The 19,297-nt window shown below is 35.8% G+C and overlaps 1 protein-coding gene across 5 annotated transcripts in view; it reads right to left on the bottom strand.

The window, feature by feature from the left end:
* MAGI2 (membrane associated guanylate kinase, WW and PDZ domain containing 2) overlaps positions 1-19,297 on the bottom strand; it is a 1,505,066-nt gene that overhangs the window by 1,064,872 nt on the left and 420,897 nt on the right. For all 5 annotated transcript variants that reach the window (XM_060414641.1, XM_060414642.1, XM_060414643.1 and 2 more), the window contains exon 2: positions 11,171-11,287. In XM_060414641.1, the coding sequence (XP_060270624.1) occupies positions 11,171-11,287 (117 nt within the window). The remainder of the gene's footprint in view (positions 1-11,170; positions 11,288-19,297) is intronic.

Below are 19,297 nucleotides of genomic sequence, written 5' to 3'. Positions count from 1 at the left end.
TCGCTTACCACTCATTAGCTTCTCAATAGTTTACAATGCTCAGTAGACACCAGATATTTTCATGGGTATTATCCTGATCCTTTGAGTCAGAATCTGGGCATTTACCCTGAAACCAGGGAAGATCGGTGAACATATATGGACCTCTCAATTTCATGTGTTCCTGGTGAAGTGAAGTGAAGTTGCTCAGTCGTGTCCAACTCTTTGCGATCCCATGGACTGTAGCCAACCAGGCTCCTCCATCTATGGGATTTTCCAGGCAAGAATACTGAGTGGGTTGCCATTTCCTTCTCCAGGGGAACTTCCTGACCCAGGGATCGAACCCAGGTCTCCCGCATTGTAGGCAGACGCTTTACCATCTGAGCCACAAGGGAAGCCTTCCTGGTGAAAGGATCAAACAAATTGTACCAAGTTGTGTCACCATGTACCAATGCTTAGCTCACTGGAGGATTCAGGATCTGAGAAGCTGTCACTGCACTGGGCTGCATGTGACAGCTAATGACTGGGTAACAGTTCTGCTGTGAAAGGAATGTAGCACTTCTTTTCACCAGAAGGGCCATTTTCCCCATTAAAGTATTATGAATGCCAAACTAAATAACCATGTTGTCTCTGCTCTGGTTATCTCCAGAACAGGAGAAGGTGTTATTATTCAACAACATTGCTGAAGTTGAATAATAATCTGCTACTGACCTTGGTCTTTCTGGCGCCTTTGGAGGAATGACTAGTTGGGTGCCTGTACAATGGCTATGGGAATAATTGTGTGATTTAAAGACCTTGTATAATGCACTACCTATTCTCAACATTTTTTCTGCCTTTATGGGAAACATCAGATTAAAAATGGAGATACACATCCAAGCAATCTTTTACATTCTTACATTCTTGGCTTCTCGAGATTTTTTCAGAACTGTAGGGGATATCAGAGTCATAGGAGTTAACATAACACATCCCATAAATGTTTCTTGGTGTTAGACCTAGACACTTGGATTCCCTGTTACTCACTTAGTAGCTGTGATCTGTCTGAAAAATGGGAACCACAATACATTACTTTGAGGATTGCAAAATTAACAACCCTCCTACACTGTTGGTGGGAATGCAAACTAGTACAGCCACTATGGAGAACAGTGTGGAGATTCCTTAAAAAATTGCAAATAGAACTACCTTATGACCCAGCAATCCCACTTCTGGGCATACACACCGAGGAAACCAGAATTGAAAGAGACACATGTACCCCAATGTTCATCGCAGCACTGTTTATAATAGCCAGGACATGGAAACAACCTAGATGTCCATCAGCAGATGAATGGATAAGAAAGCTGTGGTACATATACACAATGGAGTATTACTCAGCCATTAAAAAGAATTCATTTGAATCAGTTCTGATGAGATGGATGAAACTGGAGCCGATTATACAGAGTGAAGTAAGCCAGAAAGAAAAACACCAATACAGTATACTAACACATATATATGGAATTTAGGAAGATGGCAATGACGACCCTGTATGCAAGACAGGGAAAGAGACACAGATGTGTATAACGGACTTTTGGACTCAGAGGGAGAGGGAGAGGGTGGGATGATTTGGGAGAATGACATTCTAACATGTATACTATCATGTGAATTGAATCGCCAGTCTATGTCTGACGCAGGATACAGCATGCTTGGGGCTGGTGCATGGGGATGACCCAGAAAGATGTTATGGGGAGGGAGGTGGGAGGGGGGTTCATGTTTGGGAATGCATGTAAGAATTAAAAATTTTAAAATTTAAAAAATAAAAAACTAAAAAAAAAAAAAAAAAAAACAACAACATAATTAAAGTCCTTGTATGTGGATATCTGGTAAATGTTAATTCATTGTTTTTTCCTCACTCAACCCCTTGTTACCCTCACACTGATTTGCAGAAAAAAAAAAATGCTTTTGTAACATGCCAAAGTGAGAAACTGGGAACTTTTATAAATACCTGCTTATAGAGTTCCATATAGTTAGAATTTTACATTTAGATTAGAATTCAGAGTATGAAATGGAGACAGAAGGTCTAGAAGTGCTTAGTTAAGTAAGGCTTTAGAAGCAAACTTCAGAAATTAATAAAAGTTTTTAGATAATCCATATTTGATCTCTCTATAACAAGGTAAAAGTTTTAATTATGGGAATAATACACTTATCAATTAATTTTTCTGCCCATAAATACTTTATATTCCAATATTTCTGGCAATAATGAGCTAAAATACCAATTTGATACTTGATTGATAAATGGCCAATGAAGAGGTTAATGTCTAGTTGAAAAGAACTAACCTGAAGCTAGCCAATCAATAGATGTTAATTTGAAAAGTTTCCTGATTACTGTCCAAATATATATATTTTTTTAAATTGTGGGAATTTCTGTCTATATTTATTTGGCAAAAATGTGTTTTCTACTGGTGGAATTTCATTCATGCTCATCAGAGAACCTATCAGCTTGTGGAACTTCATTCATGCTCCCTAGGTTGTTCATCGATCTGCAGAGTTCTTTGCTTACTTTTCTACTCCAATAGCATGACTGAACCCCTTTGAAGCGCCCTTATATTGTTCATGTCTTCCTGGAGCTTCTGCTAGAGAGTTCTTTCATGCAGAGTGTGGGTTGGGAGCTAGACCCACCTCTTCTTCCAGACTTACTAAATCATTGCTTAAACTTGGAGCCTCAGCTTCTCCATATGTCTTCAAATATGGGATTAACATTTACTTTATATGGATTCTTAGAAAGTTCTAAGATAATGTATGAAAAATATATTTTGCACATAGGAAGTGCTTAGTAAAAGAACTGTTCTAGTTGATGTTCATGGAGTCTCATACCTGGGGCTGGTCCTGGTTAGGGAATCACCAACCATTCCCCCATTGGAAAATGCTAAGATGAATTCAAGACATGAAGTCATAGATTTCCTACAAATATTCAGTTTCTTTACTGATCAGTAGAGGTTTTTTGTTTTTTTTTTTTAATTAGTTTCAAGAAATCAAAAAAAGAGGAAAAAAGAGAATTAGAATTCCTACCAAAACCGGGAAAGGACAGATATGCATGCATAGCTTGGTGTTAGCTCCTCAATTCAATCTTTTTTTGAAGGACAAGGTAAGAATTATCATATATCCCTACAAGTTCATTGTGGTGAGCATCAGATGAAGCTCTGTCTTCATTCCAGCAGAACTGGTGCAGATACCTGTAATTTTGTATGCACAAAAAACAACATTCCTGAAAGCTAGCCTTTAAGTAGAAAAGGTAACACAGCATGGAATAGATACTGGAAAACTAACTGGGAATTGATCCTATTCTAAACGTCTGACTTGCCTAAGAGAGGCAGAATTTACACCTATATTTTTAAATTAAATTGACTGTCAACCCTACATCAGTGTTACCTTTTAATTATTCTGTGTGAGAAACCTTACTGACTTGCCTACATTTTTAAAGAGTGCTGTAAAGACTGCACTGGGCACTAATTTAATCTTCCTTTAGCTAGATCTATTTGGATGTTCACCAAAAGTCATTCAACAGCACAAGTGATATTTATTAATGTTTAACATTAGAAGACATTATATTTCATGCTAAACATATTATCATAAAGATTACAGTTATGTTTTCATAACAACACACCTAAAGCTTCAAAAGCCTTTATGTCACATGTCAAATCATTAGACATTTCAAAGAAAGAAAGTCATTTTAAAAGCTTTGCATTTCTTATTATGTTTATTTTCCCAACAACTTACTAGGACTACACCGTATTTCAGAATTCATGAATAATGAAGGCAGATTTCAAGGAACATCAGAGTTATGATGGCATCCTTAACATTCAAAGAAAAATCTGAAAGGACTTGCATGGCTAGTTTATCCAGAACTGCACCTATTTTAAACTCAGCTCTTTATTTTTCCCTGAAGTGTCTGTTGTATTTGATATATCTTATGCTTCCATAAGCTGTTTACACCTGCTTAATATCGAGGGCATTACATACTCAGAATAATTTAAGCCAATTTGATGAACTGATTTGAATAACAATAAAGAAACGTAAGCCAGCAGAATCAGAAAAGCACAGCATTTTAGAGCAGAAAGAACCATTAGAATTCATTCTCTTCCCTTCTCTCTCTCTCTCTCCTTAATCTCAAAGGTAAAGCCTATGCCAAGGTTCTATTGTTAGTGGCAGAGCCTAGTCTAGAACCAATAGCTCTCAATTCTTAGATGAATGCTCTTTCCATAGTGCCATGTTGCCAAATAGGTAAAGCAAAGGGCTATTTCTACTTATCATGCTCTAACAATTCTATACTGTAATGTGCAAATGACTGACTATTGCACTAAACATAAGGATATCACAATTAGTATTCTATTTTCATTGTTCTTTTGATTAATTAAGATTGAGTGCTGTACCACAACCTACAGCCTTAAAGTTCTGCAATAAATATTAGTGTCCACTGTCATCAGTTTCCCTCAGCTACTATAATCATCCAATAGCCTACGTAGTCATCAGCCAACTTTGAAAACTTGGGTAGGTCTGACCTGATAGAGTCCTAGTTCTTTCTGTTCAAAAAAATGCAGAGGCATACAAGGAAGTGAACACCTGATTTATATCCAACTGGGCTACAACTCTGAAGTCTGCAGGGAGCAGATTCTGGGCTCCCTGGAAGGTGAGCTATTTTACATCGAAAGTAATGACTGACTGGCTTTTTTGAAGGTGGAAAAATGCTTTACACACTTATCTCCAATTTTTCCTTGAGCAGTTGCTGGAACCACTGAAGCCTAAGAGTATACATGCTATCTGCCATGGTCCACAAACCCAGATTTCCTATGGAAAGCCTTCCTCTTATGAAGAGAAAAGAGAAGTACAAAACAAAAGAGAAAAAGCCAAGAAGAAAGATTGGGTCATAACCACAAAAAGATGTGATCAAGTCAGGGCAAAGCGAATTATATGTGGTTTGGAAGATCAGTAACATTGTTCACTGCTGGTGTTTATTGCTTTTCTTTTGTGCCAGATATGTTCCTTTATTCTAAAGCTACTGCCCTGTAGTGTCAAATGGATAAATCAATACCATCCCTTTTAATATCCTCTGACTTTCCATTTTAAGCACATTTTGAAGCTATTTCTCTCCTACAGTGTATTCCGTCAACCAAACCAATGAATGTTACTATGTGACCAGGAAAATGCATTTGTTTTGCTCAATGAAAAAAAAAAGAAAAGAAAATCCATATTTTCACATATACGACATGAAAATAGATCTTACTATTCTCAGGGATAAGAGGGAGAGGGCAAAGCTAATATAGCTTTCTGAAAAGCAACAATGCATTTTTTAATAAATATACCAGTCAGGTATACATCTGAATGACTAGACACTTTGAAACATTTGCTACTGCTCAGAAGCTTTTGAATTTTTTGACCTACATTTCCAGGGGAGGTTTATAAGTCTCTCAAGAAATTTAGTTTCATTTATTTACAGATTTCCTTCTCTTTTGGCCCACAGGGCTAATAATCGTATTTATTCTCTAATAACCCTTTTCTCAACACTTAGCACAAAATATAAGTAGGCTATTTAAAAAAATCAAATACAAATTCATTTTCAAAGAATGAAAATCTGGAACTTGATTCTGAAATAATTGTGAAAGAACATGAGTCACATCCTAAAAACGTCAGAATAGAGATTCTAAGTTGATGATTCTTATTTGAAACAATAAAGTTAAATTTGAAACAGATGTGTAATATACAGCTGTTGCAATATATTGGTTTAAAATATAGTTGGACATTCTATTTCTGGTCCTATGCCCTCATGTCTACCTACAGTTCAACTTACCATCCCAGGACAGAGGCCTATATTGCTTAAAGATATTCTGAGTACTTAATCATGTTTTTGATTGCCTTAAACTCAGAGAATTTCACTTCATTGTTAAAAGATGATTTTAGCTTTATGGTATTCCACAGACTCATTCCACTCTCACTTTTTACCATATGCTTAGAACCATACCTTCATGACACAAATTATGAGTAATTAGATTCATTCATGCCTACACAAATATTGCTTTGTTGAATAAGAACACATATTTTCCACAAGCTTTAAAAGTACTTATTTTTTGCTTAAGAATTAAAATAATTTTTCCCTATGAAGTATCCCCATGAAATTTCTTCCCTAATTCTAGACTTTTTAATAGATATGTGGTCATCTGCTTCTCTCCAATAGTTAACTCTGACCACAGTCTTATATGAGATTGTATAATTAAGGCAAAAGGACATTGACTCTGCATTGCTGTACCTTTCATTGTGCTGGTAAATGTTCTTCTTAAAAGGAGAGAGATCCCTAATATTTACAAGCCTTCTTCTATTTGTTTTTACATGAAAGATAATTTAATATATAACAGAGAATTTTAAAAAATATATTAGAAGCCTTACAATTTTATTCTTAAAAATGCTTCTTTCTAACATAGTTTAGTTATACTAACTTAAAATGCTTAAATATGTAGAAACATCATTGCATGTTATACTTCAATCAGCTCTTCCATAAAAGTAATTTCTTTCATATCTTAAACTTACGATTTTCATTCTATTTCCTTTTTATGGAAGAGTTTTAGACTTTTAGTTTTATTGGTTTCTGTCTTTTACTTGGTTTATATACACTGATATTTCTTTTGGCTTCAGATAAATTTAAAATATTTCCCAATAAAACAAAACAAAGTATGTTATTGGGAGAGAAATTTAATTTTAACTATCCTCCATTTCATTTGAAACTTCTAAAATTGGTTATTGAAGTCCCTTCCTCATGTCACCTGATATAAGGGAAAAAGTATTCACCATTTATATCTGTGCTCATACCTGCCTCAAAAATTAATTCACATTTATAACAAATATTAAAGACAGAAAAAACAGAGCTTCATCAATAAGTGGAAGTTATTATTTTTCTCATATTTAAAAAGCATAGTCGATTCAATCATGGTTGCTTAGACTCGTTAACAATATGCAATCATTATGCTCGGTAGAATATTAAAATAAACTCCATTTTTTTATCCTTTAAACATTTGAAAAATTTCCAATGTTTTTTGTTTCTATTCCACTCATTTTCCTCATATACTTTTGAGTCTATAAGGACAATGCATGCTGCCTTAACAAGGTACACTTAACACTCAATTAATTTCATCTAATCTCTAATGGGTGCTGCAAGCTTGGTGCTTCTGAAATTGTCTTTTCTATACCTTCAAAGTATTTGATGGATGTTGTAAACTCTTTAGAGTTCTTTATCTACATATATATACATTTTTCTTGGTTAGGCTTTATCACATTCCAGATCACAACAGTTTTGTTTCATCATTATTTACTCATTTCTCATGAAGTTCTATTACCTAAAACCTATATAGCCTGAAATCTAATTGTTGAAAGTGTCATTTTTAGTATTCATTATTTAAAAACTAAAAGTTAAGTTTCACTTTAGGACACCAGTATACTCTTAAGACATTTACCATCCCCCAATAAATTGTACAGTTAGCTAAATACATAAATACTTAATACCTAAGTATTAAATAAAAACTAAATACATAAATACAATTAGGTACAAAGTTAGGTCTTTAGTAGATATGAATCTGGTGGCTGGCTTTTATTCTACAAAAAATATAGAGTCAGTTCCTAAGGATCTTTTCTATATAATTCGATTTGAAAGAATGATGAACTGATCTCATGAGTGTGTGTGTGTGTGTCTCAGTCATGTCCGACTCTTTGCAACCTATAGACTGTAGCCCACCAGGCTATTCTGTCTGTGGGATTCTCCAGGCAAGAATACTAGAGTGGGTTGCCATTCCCTTCTCCAAAGGATTTCCCCAACCCAGGGATTGAACCTGGATGTCCCACATTGCAGGCAGATTCTTTACCATCTGAGCCACCAGGGAAGATCCTAAAAAAATTGTACAGTTAGCAACTAAATATCTAAGTACATTTGGGTACAAGGTTAGGTCTTTAATAGATAAGAATCAAATGACTGGCTTTTATTCTACAGAAAATATACAGTCAGTTCCTAAGGATCTTTTCTACATAACTCAATTTAGAAGATGATCAGCTGATCTCACGAGTGTGTATGTGTGTGTACTCATGTATGTGTGGGCCTGTGAGTATAAGTAAGCACTCAGGCTCACTGTATGCCAAACAGTCTTATCTCCGTAACTAAGTCCTGCCTTCCATGCCTAGAGACACAGATTGAAAACATGTATTTTGAGACATTATGTTTGGAGATAAAGTTCTGGGAAGACAAACTAAAAATGATAAATGCAGTCAACCCTTGTTTATGGGGCAGAGAACAGACTGATGGGGTTTTATATTATATGCCTCAATAATTAAGGCCCAGTAGAGAGTTAGACTGACAACCTCTCTCCCATGTTTAGATCAGAAATCAGCCAGTAGCCAGGTTCAGATGTCCTTCAGAAGGAGGTAAAAAAGCTAAACTGTTCACACTAAGATTTGGACCAGTACATTTGTGTGCATAGAGAGAATGGAGTCTCTGTAGCCCTCACCCTAGAACTCTCTCTTATTCACTACACACCAAGGAAATAACAGCTCCAAGACTTTGCTCCTTTTTTACTAGTTATAGTTGGTGATGGCGGAGTAATGTGGTAGCAATAAACAGAATTACTGAGTCTCGCCTTATAAAAAAGTTAAACCACCCAAACATAGTTTGAAGTTAATAATTTTGTTTCCATGACCTATTCCTCTTAGTAAATTAAACAAGAGGTATCATCTTAAAGAATACATGAATAAAGGCAGAGACAAGCTCCGCAGTAATATATGTTCCTAATTATTATGGTTCTGGATACATGAAAACCAATGAGAATTACTTGACTCAAAGAATATGTAATGAATGTCACTCCATACTCAAACTCAATTGATATATTGAATGCACACATAAATTCCTAAACAACAGCTGAATGTTTCACACTATTGACACATATTTGCTGCATACTCTTTGTACATACCTGAACATTTCATTAAAAGATATATTGAGTGAAGCTAGTGGATTGTCCAGATCCAGTTCATCAGTGAAAAGTAATCATAGAAAATATAAATCAGAATCAGATCTGTCTTAGATGATTTTTTTCACTTTTATGCCAAGTTAAGAGCATTGTTAGTGAATGGTATAATTGGATATTAGGAGTACTGGCTACAAATCCAAATTGTTCAATCATAATATTCAGATTCATTAAGTTTCTAATCATCTCCTTTATTCAAGGATTTCTAATTGAATTAGAAATTCAATTTATGACCTTGTACAAAAATCATATCACAAACCCCTTTATGTTTACTCATATAAGCCTAGTTATTTTACTCCTATATTTATTTTTCAATCATAGTATTTTTTGGGTACTCTAAAGAGAGATGACTTATTTAAGAAGTAAATGAACTAATGCAAAACTTACTTCTATTATCTTCACATTTAATTACAAGTTCTTATTTATGTCATCACCTTAGCAAGGACTATAAGTATTATTGAATGTCAGCCTCTTATCTATCTTCCTCAGCTTTTAAATATAATAAAGTACCTGGATTCTTTATTCTGTATTTCAGATCTCCTTTCTTTCATGTCACAGAAGATAAATTCACATGTCTGTACTGACAACATCACAGCTTTGAAAATGCATCCACTCATTTCCTTATAAATAGTTCAGTCACTTACTTTAATCTATCTTCCTCTGCCCATCACTCTAATGTCAAACTTACAAGGTCAAGAATACACTTTTCTCTACTCCTAGATTTAAAGCAAGAGTCCAAAAATCTATTCATTTGACTAACACACACTAGTAGCATTTGGACTGACAGGACATCAGTCGATAAGCATTTGCATCTAGGAATATCTGATAGTGGTGCCACAGCATTTTTGTTTTGATGAGCATTTAGTACTAACAATGGCAAGGGTCTAGCCTTCCTAAGATGTGTGTAGGCTAAATGGATGCTGAATTATCCATTTTACTTCTTTGTGTGTTTTCATTTTTTCTGTATAGTCATCCTTAATCCATATTTTCTACATAGTTCTAGTAGTTCAATCCCAGAAACTATATATATATGGATTATTTGTTTCATCTATTCCAGCCAAGTTTTTCTTTCTTTAATATCAACCTTCCAGAGACCCCATCTTTGAGTTTATTACAGTTTAAAACAAAACTAAAACAAAAGGAGGACTTCCCTGGTGACTGTGTGGTAAACAGTCTGCATACTAATACAGTAGACTCAGATTCAAACTCTGGGCCAGGAAGGTCCCCTGGAGAAGGAAGTGGCAACTCATCACTCCAGTATTCTTGCCTGGGAAATCCCATGGGCAGGGAAGCATGGTGGGCTACAGTCCATGGGATTGCAAAGAGTCGGACAAGACATAGCAACTTAACAACAAAAACTAAACGAAAGAATATAAACAACACCCACTGATCAGTTTCCGGAGAGACTGAAAATTTTCCAAAGGACATAGAATCTCCCTTGAGAGAAATTGACTTTGATACCTATTTATAACCTATTATCTGGCTTGAAAAGTCTGTGAGTTGTTCTAAAGTAAACAGAAGATCATAAAATTAACTAAAGCAGGTACTAAAAAGTTGATTTGTAAAGTTTATCATTTTACTAATTCCTCTCTTTTGAAGTAGCACCTGCTCCTAATCAGGGATTGTTGTGAATTTCTGTAGGCTATGTACAAGACATTTCTGCCCAACACTCAATGTCATCACTTTCTCAGAGCTACAGAACATTTTTTACTTTCCGATGCATAATTTCCTTTTAACTTGTAAGACCTCTCTGCTGCAAACTGGTGATGATATTGGCAGTTACTGTGTAGATTCTAGCTACAAAATAGCTTGTTTAACCAATAAATTGAATTTGCATTCTTTGTCTCCCTGTGTGGAGTTCTACCCAAGACATTGAAATCTTCAGCATCATGGACTAGAACTAATATTTCTCAATATCAACTTGAGAAGTAAGTTAGGTTTTATGGCTTGAAAATCAGGTCTCTTCTGGATCTGACATCATCATAAATCACACAACTGCAGTTATAAGCTTTTGCACTTATAACATCCATATCTCAAATAAATTGTCTATTCCAAAAGTCTATCATTTAAAAAATCAGTGAAATTTAACTTATCTTTTAAATTAAACAATAAATATATAACTGAACATTTATCTATGACTACAGTAAAAAATAACATCGCCTGTTACTCACATGGCACGGTGCGGAGGTAGAGGTTGTCACGAATAATTTGCTGAAGTTCATGGTCCACAGAACCCTTCTGAAATCGTAAGTTGAGGTAGTGACGAAGATCCTTATCAACAATTCCTCCTAGAATGATACAATTGGAAAATAAGTATGTAATTTGATTCTATCATAAACATACTCAGGAACTCATTTAAAACTTGCATTATCTCACATTGCTCTATTGACCTTCCGAAACATTTATCACCCATACTAAAAAAAGATAACATTTACCAAGATAATAATTATCCACCAAGTCAGTGCTCAGTGTTTTACATGCACTCTTTCATTTTTCATTTAGAATGAAGTCTGCATTACAGCAAAAGACACATATCACTCTTGAACTGAATATATACGAAATGACATAGTATATCTCATTGCATGGCTAAAAAGAACTTTTTTTTTAACTTCCCACATTCGCTTTCCCCTAGTCTTTCTGTTTATACATTTGACTACTCTACGTAACTTATACAAGAGAAATCTATGTTATTTGCCCTTTTGAGACTGGCTTGTTTCACTCAGCATGTCTTCAAGTTTTAAAAAGATTTTTAAGTTATTTAAAGTTAGTTACTCTGGATTTGGATAAGTAGGGTGATATAAAAAGTTTTAAAAAAAGAATTAGACCAAAATTAATGTTTTACTAACTTTATAAAATGAATAAAAGTAATGCATCTGTTGTATAAAATATGAATAGATGTTTTAAAACTATAATGTATGAAAGATTTTAAGTATTTTTATAATTTATTATAGTATAGAAGTAATTTTGAGTATCAGTTCAGTTCAGTTCAGTTGCTCAGTCATGTCTGACTCTTTGTGACCCCACGAACCTCAGCATGCCAGGCCTCCCTGTCCATCACCAACTCCCGGAGTCCACCCAAACCCATGTCCATTGTGTCAGTGATGCCATCCAACCATCTCATCCTCTGTCGTCCCCTTCTCCTCCTGCCCTCAATCTTTCCCAGCATCAGGGTCTTTTCCAATGATTCAGCTCTTCACATCAGGTGGCCAAAGTGTTGGAGTTTCAGCCTCAACATCAATCCTTCCAATGAACACCCAGGACTGATCTCCTTTAGGATAGACTGGTTGGATCTCCTTGCATCAAACAAGCTGGGCGTTAGGTAAGGAAACCAATACTGTGAATTTATCATAGATTATTTTCATGTTTAAAAATAATTATGTTAAATTTTGAAGATTTATCTATTGGAGGCCTTTGTTTTTCTAATACTTGGAAGAATGAATTATAAATAAAAATATCTATAAAGTATAAATAAGAATTTCTAAAACCCTGATCTTTTCAAACATATTAGGGTAATTTAGTCAAGACAAAAAATTAAAGACAGAGGAAACAGGATATCTGGGATAGAAGGAAATGGCAACCCATGCCAGTATTCTTCACTGGTAAATTTCAAGGACAGAGGAGTCTAGTGGGCTACAGTTCATAGGGTTGCAAGAGTTACACATGACTTGATGACCAAGCCACCTCCTTCATAATAGTTACAAAAATCACATTCTCTTCAAATCCTTTAACTCTCAAAATTACAATTCATTAACAATCTCTTTGCACCACCATGACCACCATATATGCAACACAAACACCTTTTACACAAATGGTAAATATACTTGAAAACTGTATACTGCTACATTTCTGAAGTTTTCAAATTTATTATTTTAGTTGCCTCTAATCTGCTGGCACAGTCTGAGCAAGATGCCATACAAAATAATATTTTTAACTGAATTATCAAAATTCCTAGTCTTCAGTGTTTCTCATTTATTTTAGTCAGTAGTCTCAATTTATTTTTCTACCCAATAAGATAGCAAAAAACAAGTGACAGGAAAACTTATTGCTTATAAAATGCACATAAATATTACATCCAGAATGCTTCCACATATTATTTTCCAAATTCAAAACCTTTTTTTTTTTCAATCAAAACAGTGGAACAATCAGAAATGAAAGTAACTGGAAACCACCATCACAATATCGATTATCTATTGTTTATATCTCCAAATGCCCTGCATTTCTGTAGGTCTTGGACTTACTGACATCATGGTGAATTAATTAAAACAAGATATCCTGAAATTCTGTTTTCCTTCCTTGGTCTTTCATAGTCAGAAGAATATGTCTACCCTCGCTAATTCAATACAGCTGTTGAGCAATCACCATTCTTGACTCTTCTCAACTCTCTTCTGCCTAGTTATGAGTCTAGAGGTCTTTCAGCAACTGTACTTCTCTTCTCTTTTCTTTCTGTCTGCTATGTGTGGGGCATTGGAAAAGACCCTGATGCTGGAAAAGACTGAAGGTGGGAGGTAAAGGGAATGACAGAGGATGAGATGGTTGGATGGCATCACCGACTCAATGGACATGAGTTTGAGTAAACTCTGGGAGTTGGTGATGGACAGGGAGGCCTGGCCTGCTGCAGTCCATGGGGTTGCAAAGAGTTGGACATGACTGAGTGATGAACTGAACCGAATATGTGGGGCATGTAAAGTGATGAGATCCTTTCTGGCAGCCTGAAAAAATGCTAACTGTAGAACAACATATGTGGTCTGTCCACTAAAGTAGGCTAGAATCATTCGCCTAATATAACATGGATAAGCTCAAATTTTGTAGTCCAAGAAGAGACTTGGCTCCTGAAAACATATTATCAATTTAAACCAGTTCTTCTACTACAAAAAAAATACCACATTAGCAGTCACAACTAAAGAACCTCTTGATTAAGGGAAAGACCACAGTGAAAAAGCTGGCTTAAAACTAAACATTCAAAAAACTAAGATCATGGACTCCGGTCCCATTACTTTATGGCAAATAGATGGGGAAACAATGGAAACAGTGAAAGATTTTATTTTCTTGGACTCCAAAATCCCTGCAGATGGTAACTGCAGTCATGAAATTAAAAGACGCATGCTCCTTGGAAGAAAAGCTATGACAAACCTAGCAGCATATTCAAAAGCAGAGACATCACTTCCCCAACAAAGGCTGGTATAGTCAAAGCTATGGTTTTTCCAATAGCAATGTACAGGTGTGAGAGTTGGACCATAAAGAAGGGTGAACACTGAAGAATTGATGCTTTTGAACTGTGGTGCTGGAGAAGACTCTTGAGAGTCCCTTGGACAGCAAGGATATCCAACCACTCGATCCTAAAGGAAATCAACCCTGACTATTTCATTGGAAGGACTGATGCTGAAGCTTCAATACTTTGGTCACCTGATAGGAAGAGCCAACTCATTGGAAAAGACACTGATGCTGGGAAAGATTGAGGGCAGGAGAAGGGGGCGACAGTGGATGAGATGGTTGGATGGCATCACCAACTCAGTGGATATGAGTTTGAGCAAACTCTGGGAGATAGTGAAGGACAGAGAAGCCTGGTATGCTGCAGCCTATGGGGTCGCAGAGTCAGATACAATTGAGCAACTGAACAACAACAAGTTGTCTCAAAAGTTTACTTACCTAAGAAAACAATAACAAAAATGGTTGTCTATTCATTCAGGGACTGGGCTCTATCTTTTTTTTTCCATGGAAAAATCTGAAGAAGTTTCTGAGAATTAATATAAATTTTCTTCCATTAACTAAAACGAATTGTCACATTTGTTTTGGAAGGTCTTTCTTGGCCTCATATTTCACTAATACTTTATCATCCTTCACAATTTATCATAGCATCTTTCAGATAAGGCAATTTTATTAGTATTTACCCACTATCCTTATTATGAAAAATTCTGCTGGTTGTCTATCCAGTATTTTCTCTATCCTTTTTTATTTAGAGCCAGTTTAGTTTCAGGCCTATAACATGGAATTCAGACCCAGGGCATGGATTATGGTGGTCTGAAACCATCAGACAGTTTAGTTCCCTACCTCTTGAGCTGCCCTTGCAACTTCCAGCATCTCTGTCCTGGCCACTGAGGCCTAACACGGAAGGAGGGGGTTTATTTATTCATTAAACTAAAATTTATATCTGATATCAAGACCCTTTGCATCCATTTCATTTTGGCTAGACTGGGTATTCCTGTTTGGGACTTCCAGGACTCTTCTCTCTCTGGTAGACTTGATATTCTGATCACAAACCACAAAGAGAGCTGGACAAGGGGAAAATCCAACATGCTAAAGATACTGTAGTAAAAGTTAGAAACAGCCTGGGTCTTTAATGGCTTCACTGAGCAGCTAAAATATCATTAACTACATAGCTTAGAATATTGTGTTATAAGAGAAAAAGTAAATACTCATTTCTTAAAACTATTATGGTTTTGGTTACCTGCAATTATACATGATCCCAATCAATAAATGGCATGAATAGAAAAGTTTTGTGTACATATGTATATATAAAATACATATACTTTTAAAGGCATCTTTTTGTTAATTAGACATTTCAATTAAAGAAGGATTAAGCAACAGATATTGGGCAATGTCTGAGCTGAAAAATAGAGCCTGTATCTTAAGAGTATCTGATTTTAGGTATATAACTAAACATTTTAAAGCAAACTAAAAAATAGAGTGCCTGATACTGATTCTTAAGAAATGTTATATATAATGAAAATAAAAAATAATCTGCTATCTTATTTGCCCTAGATACAATTTTTGGTTTTATTATTATCATTTTTAGACTTTCTGTTGTTTGTCATTTGTTAGTAATGACAAATGACCTAGACCAGATCTGACCTACCTAGATCTGGTAGCTTATAGAATACCTGCATCAATCATTCTGTCAGCCTAGCACTATCAAGCTCACCATAATGTTGCATGCTTTAGCCATTTTACTCTTCTCTTAAAAAAAAATTCAGTGGTTCTTGCTTATATTTTAATAATTATTGAGTTATTTCACTTAACCAAAAATTATTTCCTTTATTTTACAAAATAAAAACATAGATTAAAATATATACTACCTTCTCAAATTACATATTTGTCAATAAGACATATGGGGAAAATATGAAGCCCATGAATCTGCTTCTAAGGAACATGTACCTAATTCTCATAATCTACAGTCTGAAGACAAAACTTCTTAGCCCAAAGCAGTCAGGTATTTTCTCAGCAGAGCCCAGACAAGCTTTTCAATCTGATATCAAAGTATGACCCAGGAAGAACCCTGAGGAAAGAACTTAATCCAAATTCTTCATATTGCAAACAAAGAAAGTGACGCTCACACAAATTATTTGGCACTGGGTTCAGAGCAAAGATGGGGTGGGGAGTGGGAGAAGAATCAGGGAGCAATTCCAGTGGATTATTTGAGGAGAAAACTCTAAATGTTACAACTTGAAAATGGCATGCATCTCAGTTTCTATACTTTTCAGAAACGTCCCCGGTACAACTGCTCTGTTCCCTCTGCTACTTGAATGCCCAGATAGGGATAGCAAAGGAAGAAGATTTGCAACTTAGCTCAAAGGGACAGAAACTCCTTGGCATATTCCTTAAGAAAAATGGCTTGTTCTAGTCATGTAGCAGTCTTCTTAAGGTTGAAGAAGAAATACACCAGGCTCTATAACACATGTGCCAAGAGTCTGACTGCTACTAGCTGGCAAGAGTAGCCCCACTACTCATTTGTGGGCAGGATGGTTGACTCAAATTTTCCGTCCCTTGAGTCAAATGCTTCTCAAATCATGCACCTTAAAATTTTGTAAGCTAGGAAGAGTAATTCACTGATTAGGACAGTGCTGTGTGTATATGAAGAAGAAAGTGGAGATGACTGGCAAGTAAAGGTGGAGATGACCGGCAAGTCCAAGTTTAGTTTATTTTGTCATTTACTCATCCTGTGCTTCAGCCAAATGAGCCTATTCTAACATTCTATTGACCTTATATTTCCTTTTCCATAACTCATTTTTTTCCTTTACACTCCATAAAATCCTGAAGTGGGCATTTGATTTTTGTTTGCACGTTTGTACTTTTGAAAGAATTGATGCTTTCAAATGGTTGTTCTGGAGAAGACTCTTGAGAGTTCTTTGGACTACAAGATCAAACCTGTCAATCCTAAAAGAAATCAACCCTGAATATTTATTGGAAGGACTGATGGTTAAGTTGAAGCCCTGATACTGTGACCAACTGACGCGAAGATCCAACTCATTGGAAAAGACCCTGATGCCGGGAAAGACTGAGACAAAACAAGAAGGGAGCAGCAGAGGATGACATGGCAAGTTAGCATCACTGACTCAGTGGACATGAATTTGAGCAAACTCCAGGAGATAGTGGAAGACAGAGGAGCCTGGGGTGCTAAGGGTCACAAAGACTCAGACACAACTTAGTGACTGAACAACAGAAATGTTTTTGCTTTATCTTTATAATACCTTCTTTGGTAACAGCACCCTGATTTCACTTTTCAAGTTATGTATCTCTCATATTCTGTATAATGTAGTTAGACCTGTAGTCACTTTTCCCTGTTCTCCCTTATCCAATTAAAGTTTCTTTTCTAGAAGCTGTCTTTTAAAATATGTTTATTTAGTTCTTCTTATTTATTTGGCTGTTCCAGGTTTTAGCTGCAGTACATGGGATATTTAGTTGCAGCATGCAAAATCTCAGTTGCAGCATGTGGGCTCTAGCTCCCTGACCAAAGATTGAACCCTAGTCCCCTGTATTGAAAACATGGAGTCTTAGCCACTGCACCACCAGGGAAGTCCCTAGAAGTTGTCTTTGTAAGACAAGGATATGAATGCAAATGAATAGATCCTGAAAGCAGCACCTTGAAAAGTCTACCCATCACTTTTGCTTCCAGGACATACAGAATTGCCCCTTTCCTATGCTTTTCTAGTAAATTTCTCCCACTTTCCCTTTGTTGTTTTCTACTAAAGAAACATTATGGATAAGAAAGCCTTCCCTCTAATACTACCGGTTTAATTCATATTCATTCTTCAGCTTAAAAGTATCCTCGCCTTGGCATTCTTTGTGATATTTTGGCCAGAAGTCTTGTTTTTTGAACTTCCATATCCTGGTCCTCTTTCTTAAACAACTTGTACATTCTAATAGACCATATAGTAACTAGTGGATCTGCTTTAAGTTATACATTAAACTCTAAGCTTGCTGGGACAGGGAATTTCCTAATTATTTGAGGTCTTCTCCTCTCTCCTCACTTTGGTCTCTAAAGCAGTGCCTTCTTAATATATGAGACCCAGAAATGTTTACTGAATAAAATCACAAATGGACAAGTGGACAGAATGCTAGATCAGAGATTTGGAAACTGAGCTTTAATTACCACTCCAACACTTACTCATTGAGTGGTCTTGCACAAATCCTTTAATCATTTCTGGGTCTCATTATTCATATCTATTAAAGGTGGGTCAGTTTTTACTGCTACAATGGAATACAATTAGACTGGGTGACTTAAACAACAAATAGCTATTTCTCATAGTTCTGGAACCCAAGAAGTCCAAGATCAAAGAACTGATCTTGATCAAAGAAGCTGAGGGTATGCTTCCTGGTCTGCAGATGGCCCACTTCTCCCTGTATCCTCTTACCACTAAGACAGAAACCAGCTCTCTAGTGTTTTTTCTTATGTGGGTACATATTTCATTCATTAAGAGGTCCACCTTCATGAACTAATTACTTTGCAAAGTCCCAATCTTTCACGATGAGAGCTTAGGATCTTCACCTTTGTAAGAGACACAAACATTCTACCAAAACAATATTTGTAGAACCAAATAAATTTTCTGCTAGACCCAAGTTCTATATTTTCATAAGCTATTTACTAAATATTTCTTACATTTAGTTTTTTTGGGGGGGCAATCAACAAAATTATTTTATTTGTTAGTATAATTACAGATAACTAGTTATAGTCCATTAGAAATAAAGACATAGAAAACACAGCAGCATTATTTATAATTGCCAAGATATGTATGCAACCTAAGTATCCACCAACATATAAATGGATAAAGAAGATGTGGTGTGGTGTGGTGTGGTGTGGTGTGTGTGTGTAAGAAATGTAATACTGTGTGCTGTGCTATGGTTAGTTGCTCAGTCGTGTCCAACTCTTCGTGACACCAGAGACTGCAGCCCACCAGGCTCCTCTGTCCATGGGAATACTCCATGCAAGAATACTGGAGTGGGTTGCCATGCCCTCCTCCAGGGGATTTTGCCAACCTAGGTCTCCTGCAATGCAGACAAATTCTTTACCATTTGAGCCACCA

This window comes from Ovis aries, chromosome 4 (genome assembly GCF_016772045.2).
Source record: "Ovis aries strain OAR_USU_Benz2616 breed Rambouillet chromosome 4, ARS-UI_Ramb_v3.0, whole genome shotgun sequence".
NCBI lineage: Eukaryota > Metazoa > Chordata > Mammalia > Artiodactyla > Bovidae > Ovis > Ovis aries.
Note: the sequence above shows the minus strand (reverse complement) of the source record. Positions and strands in the feature narration are given on the sequence as shown.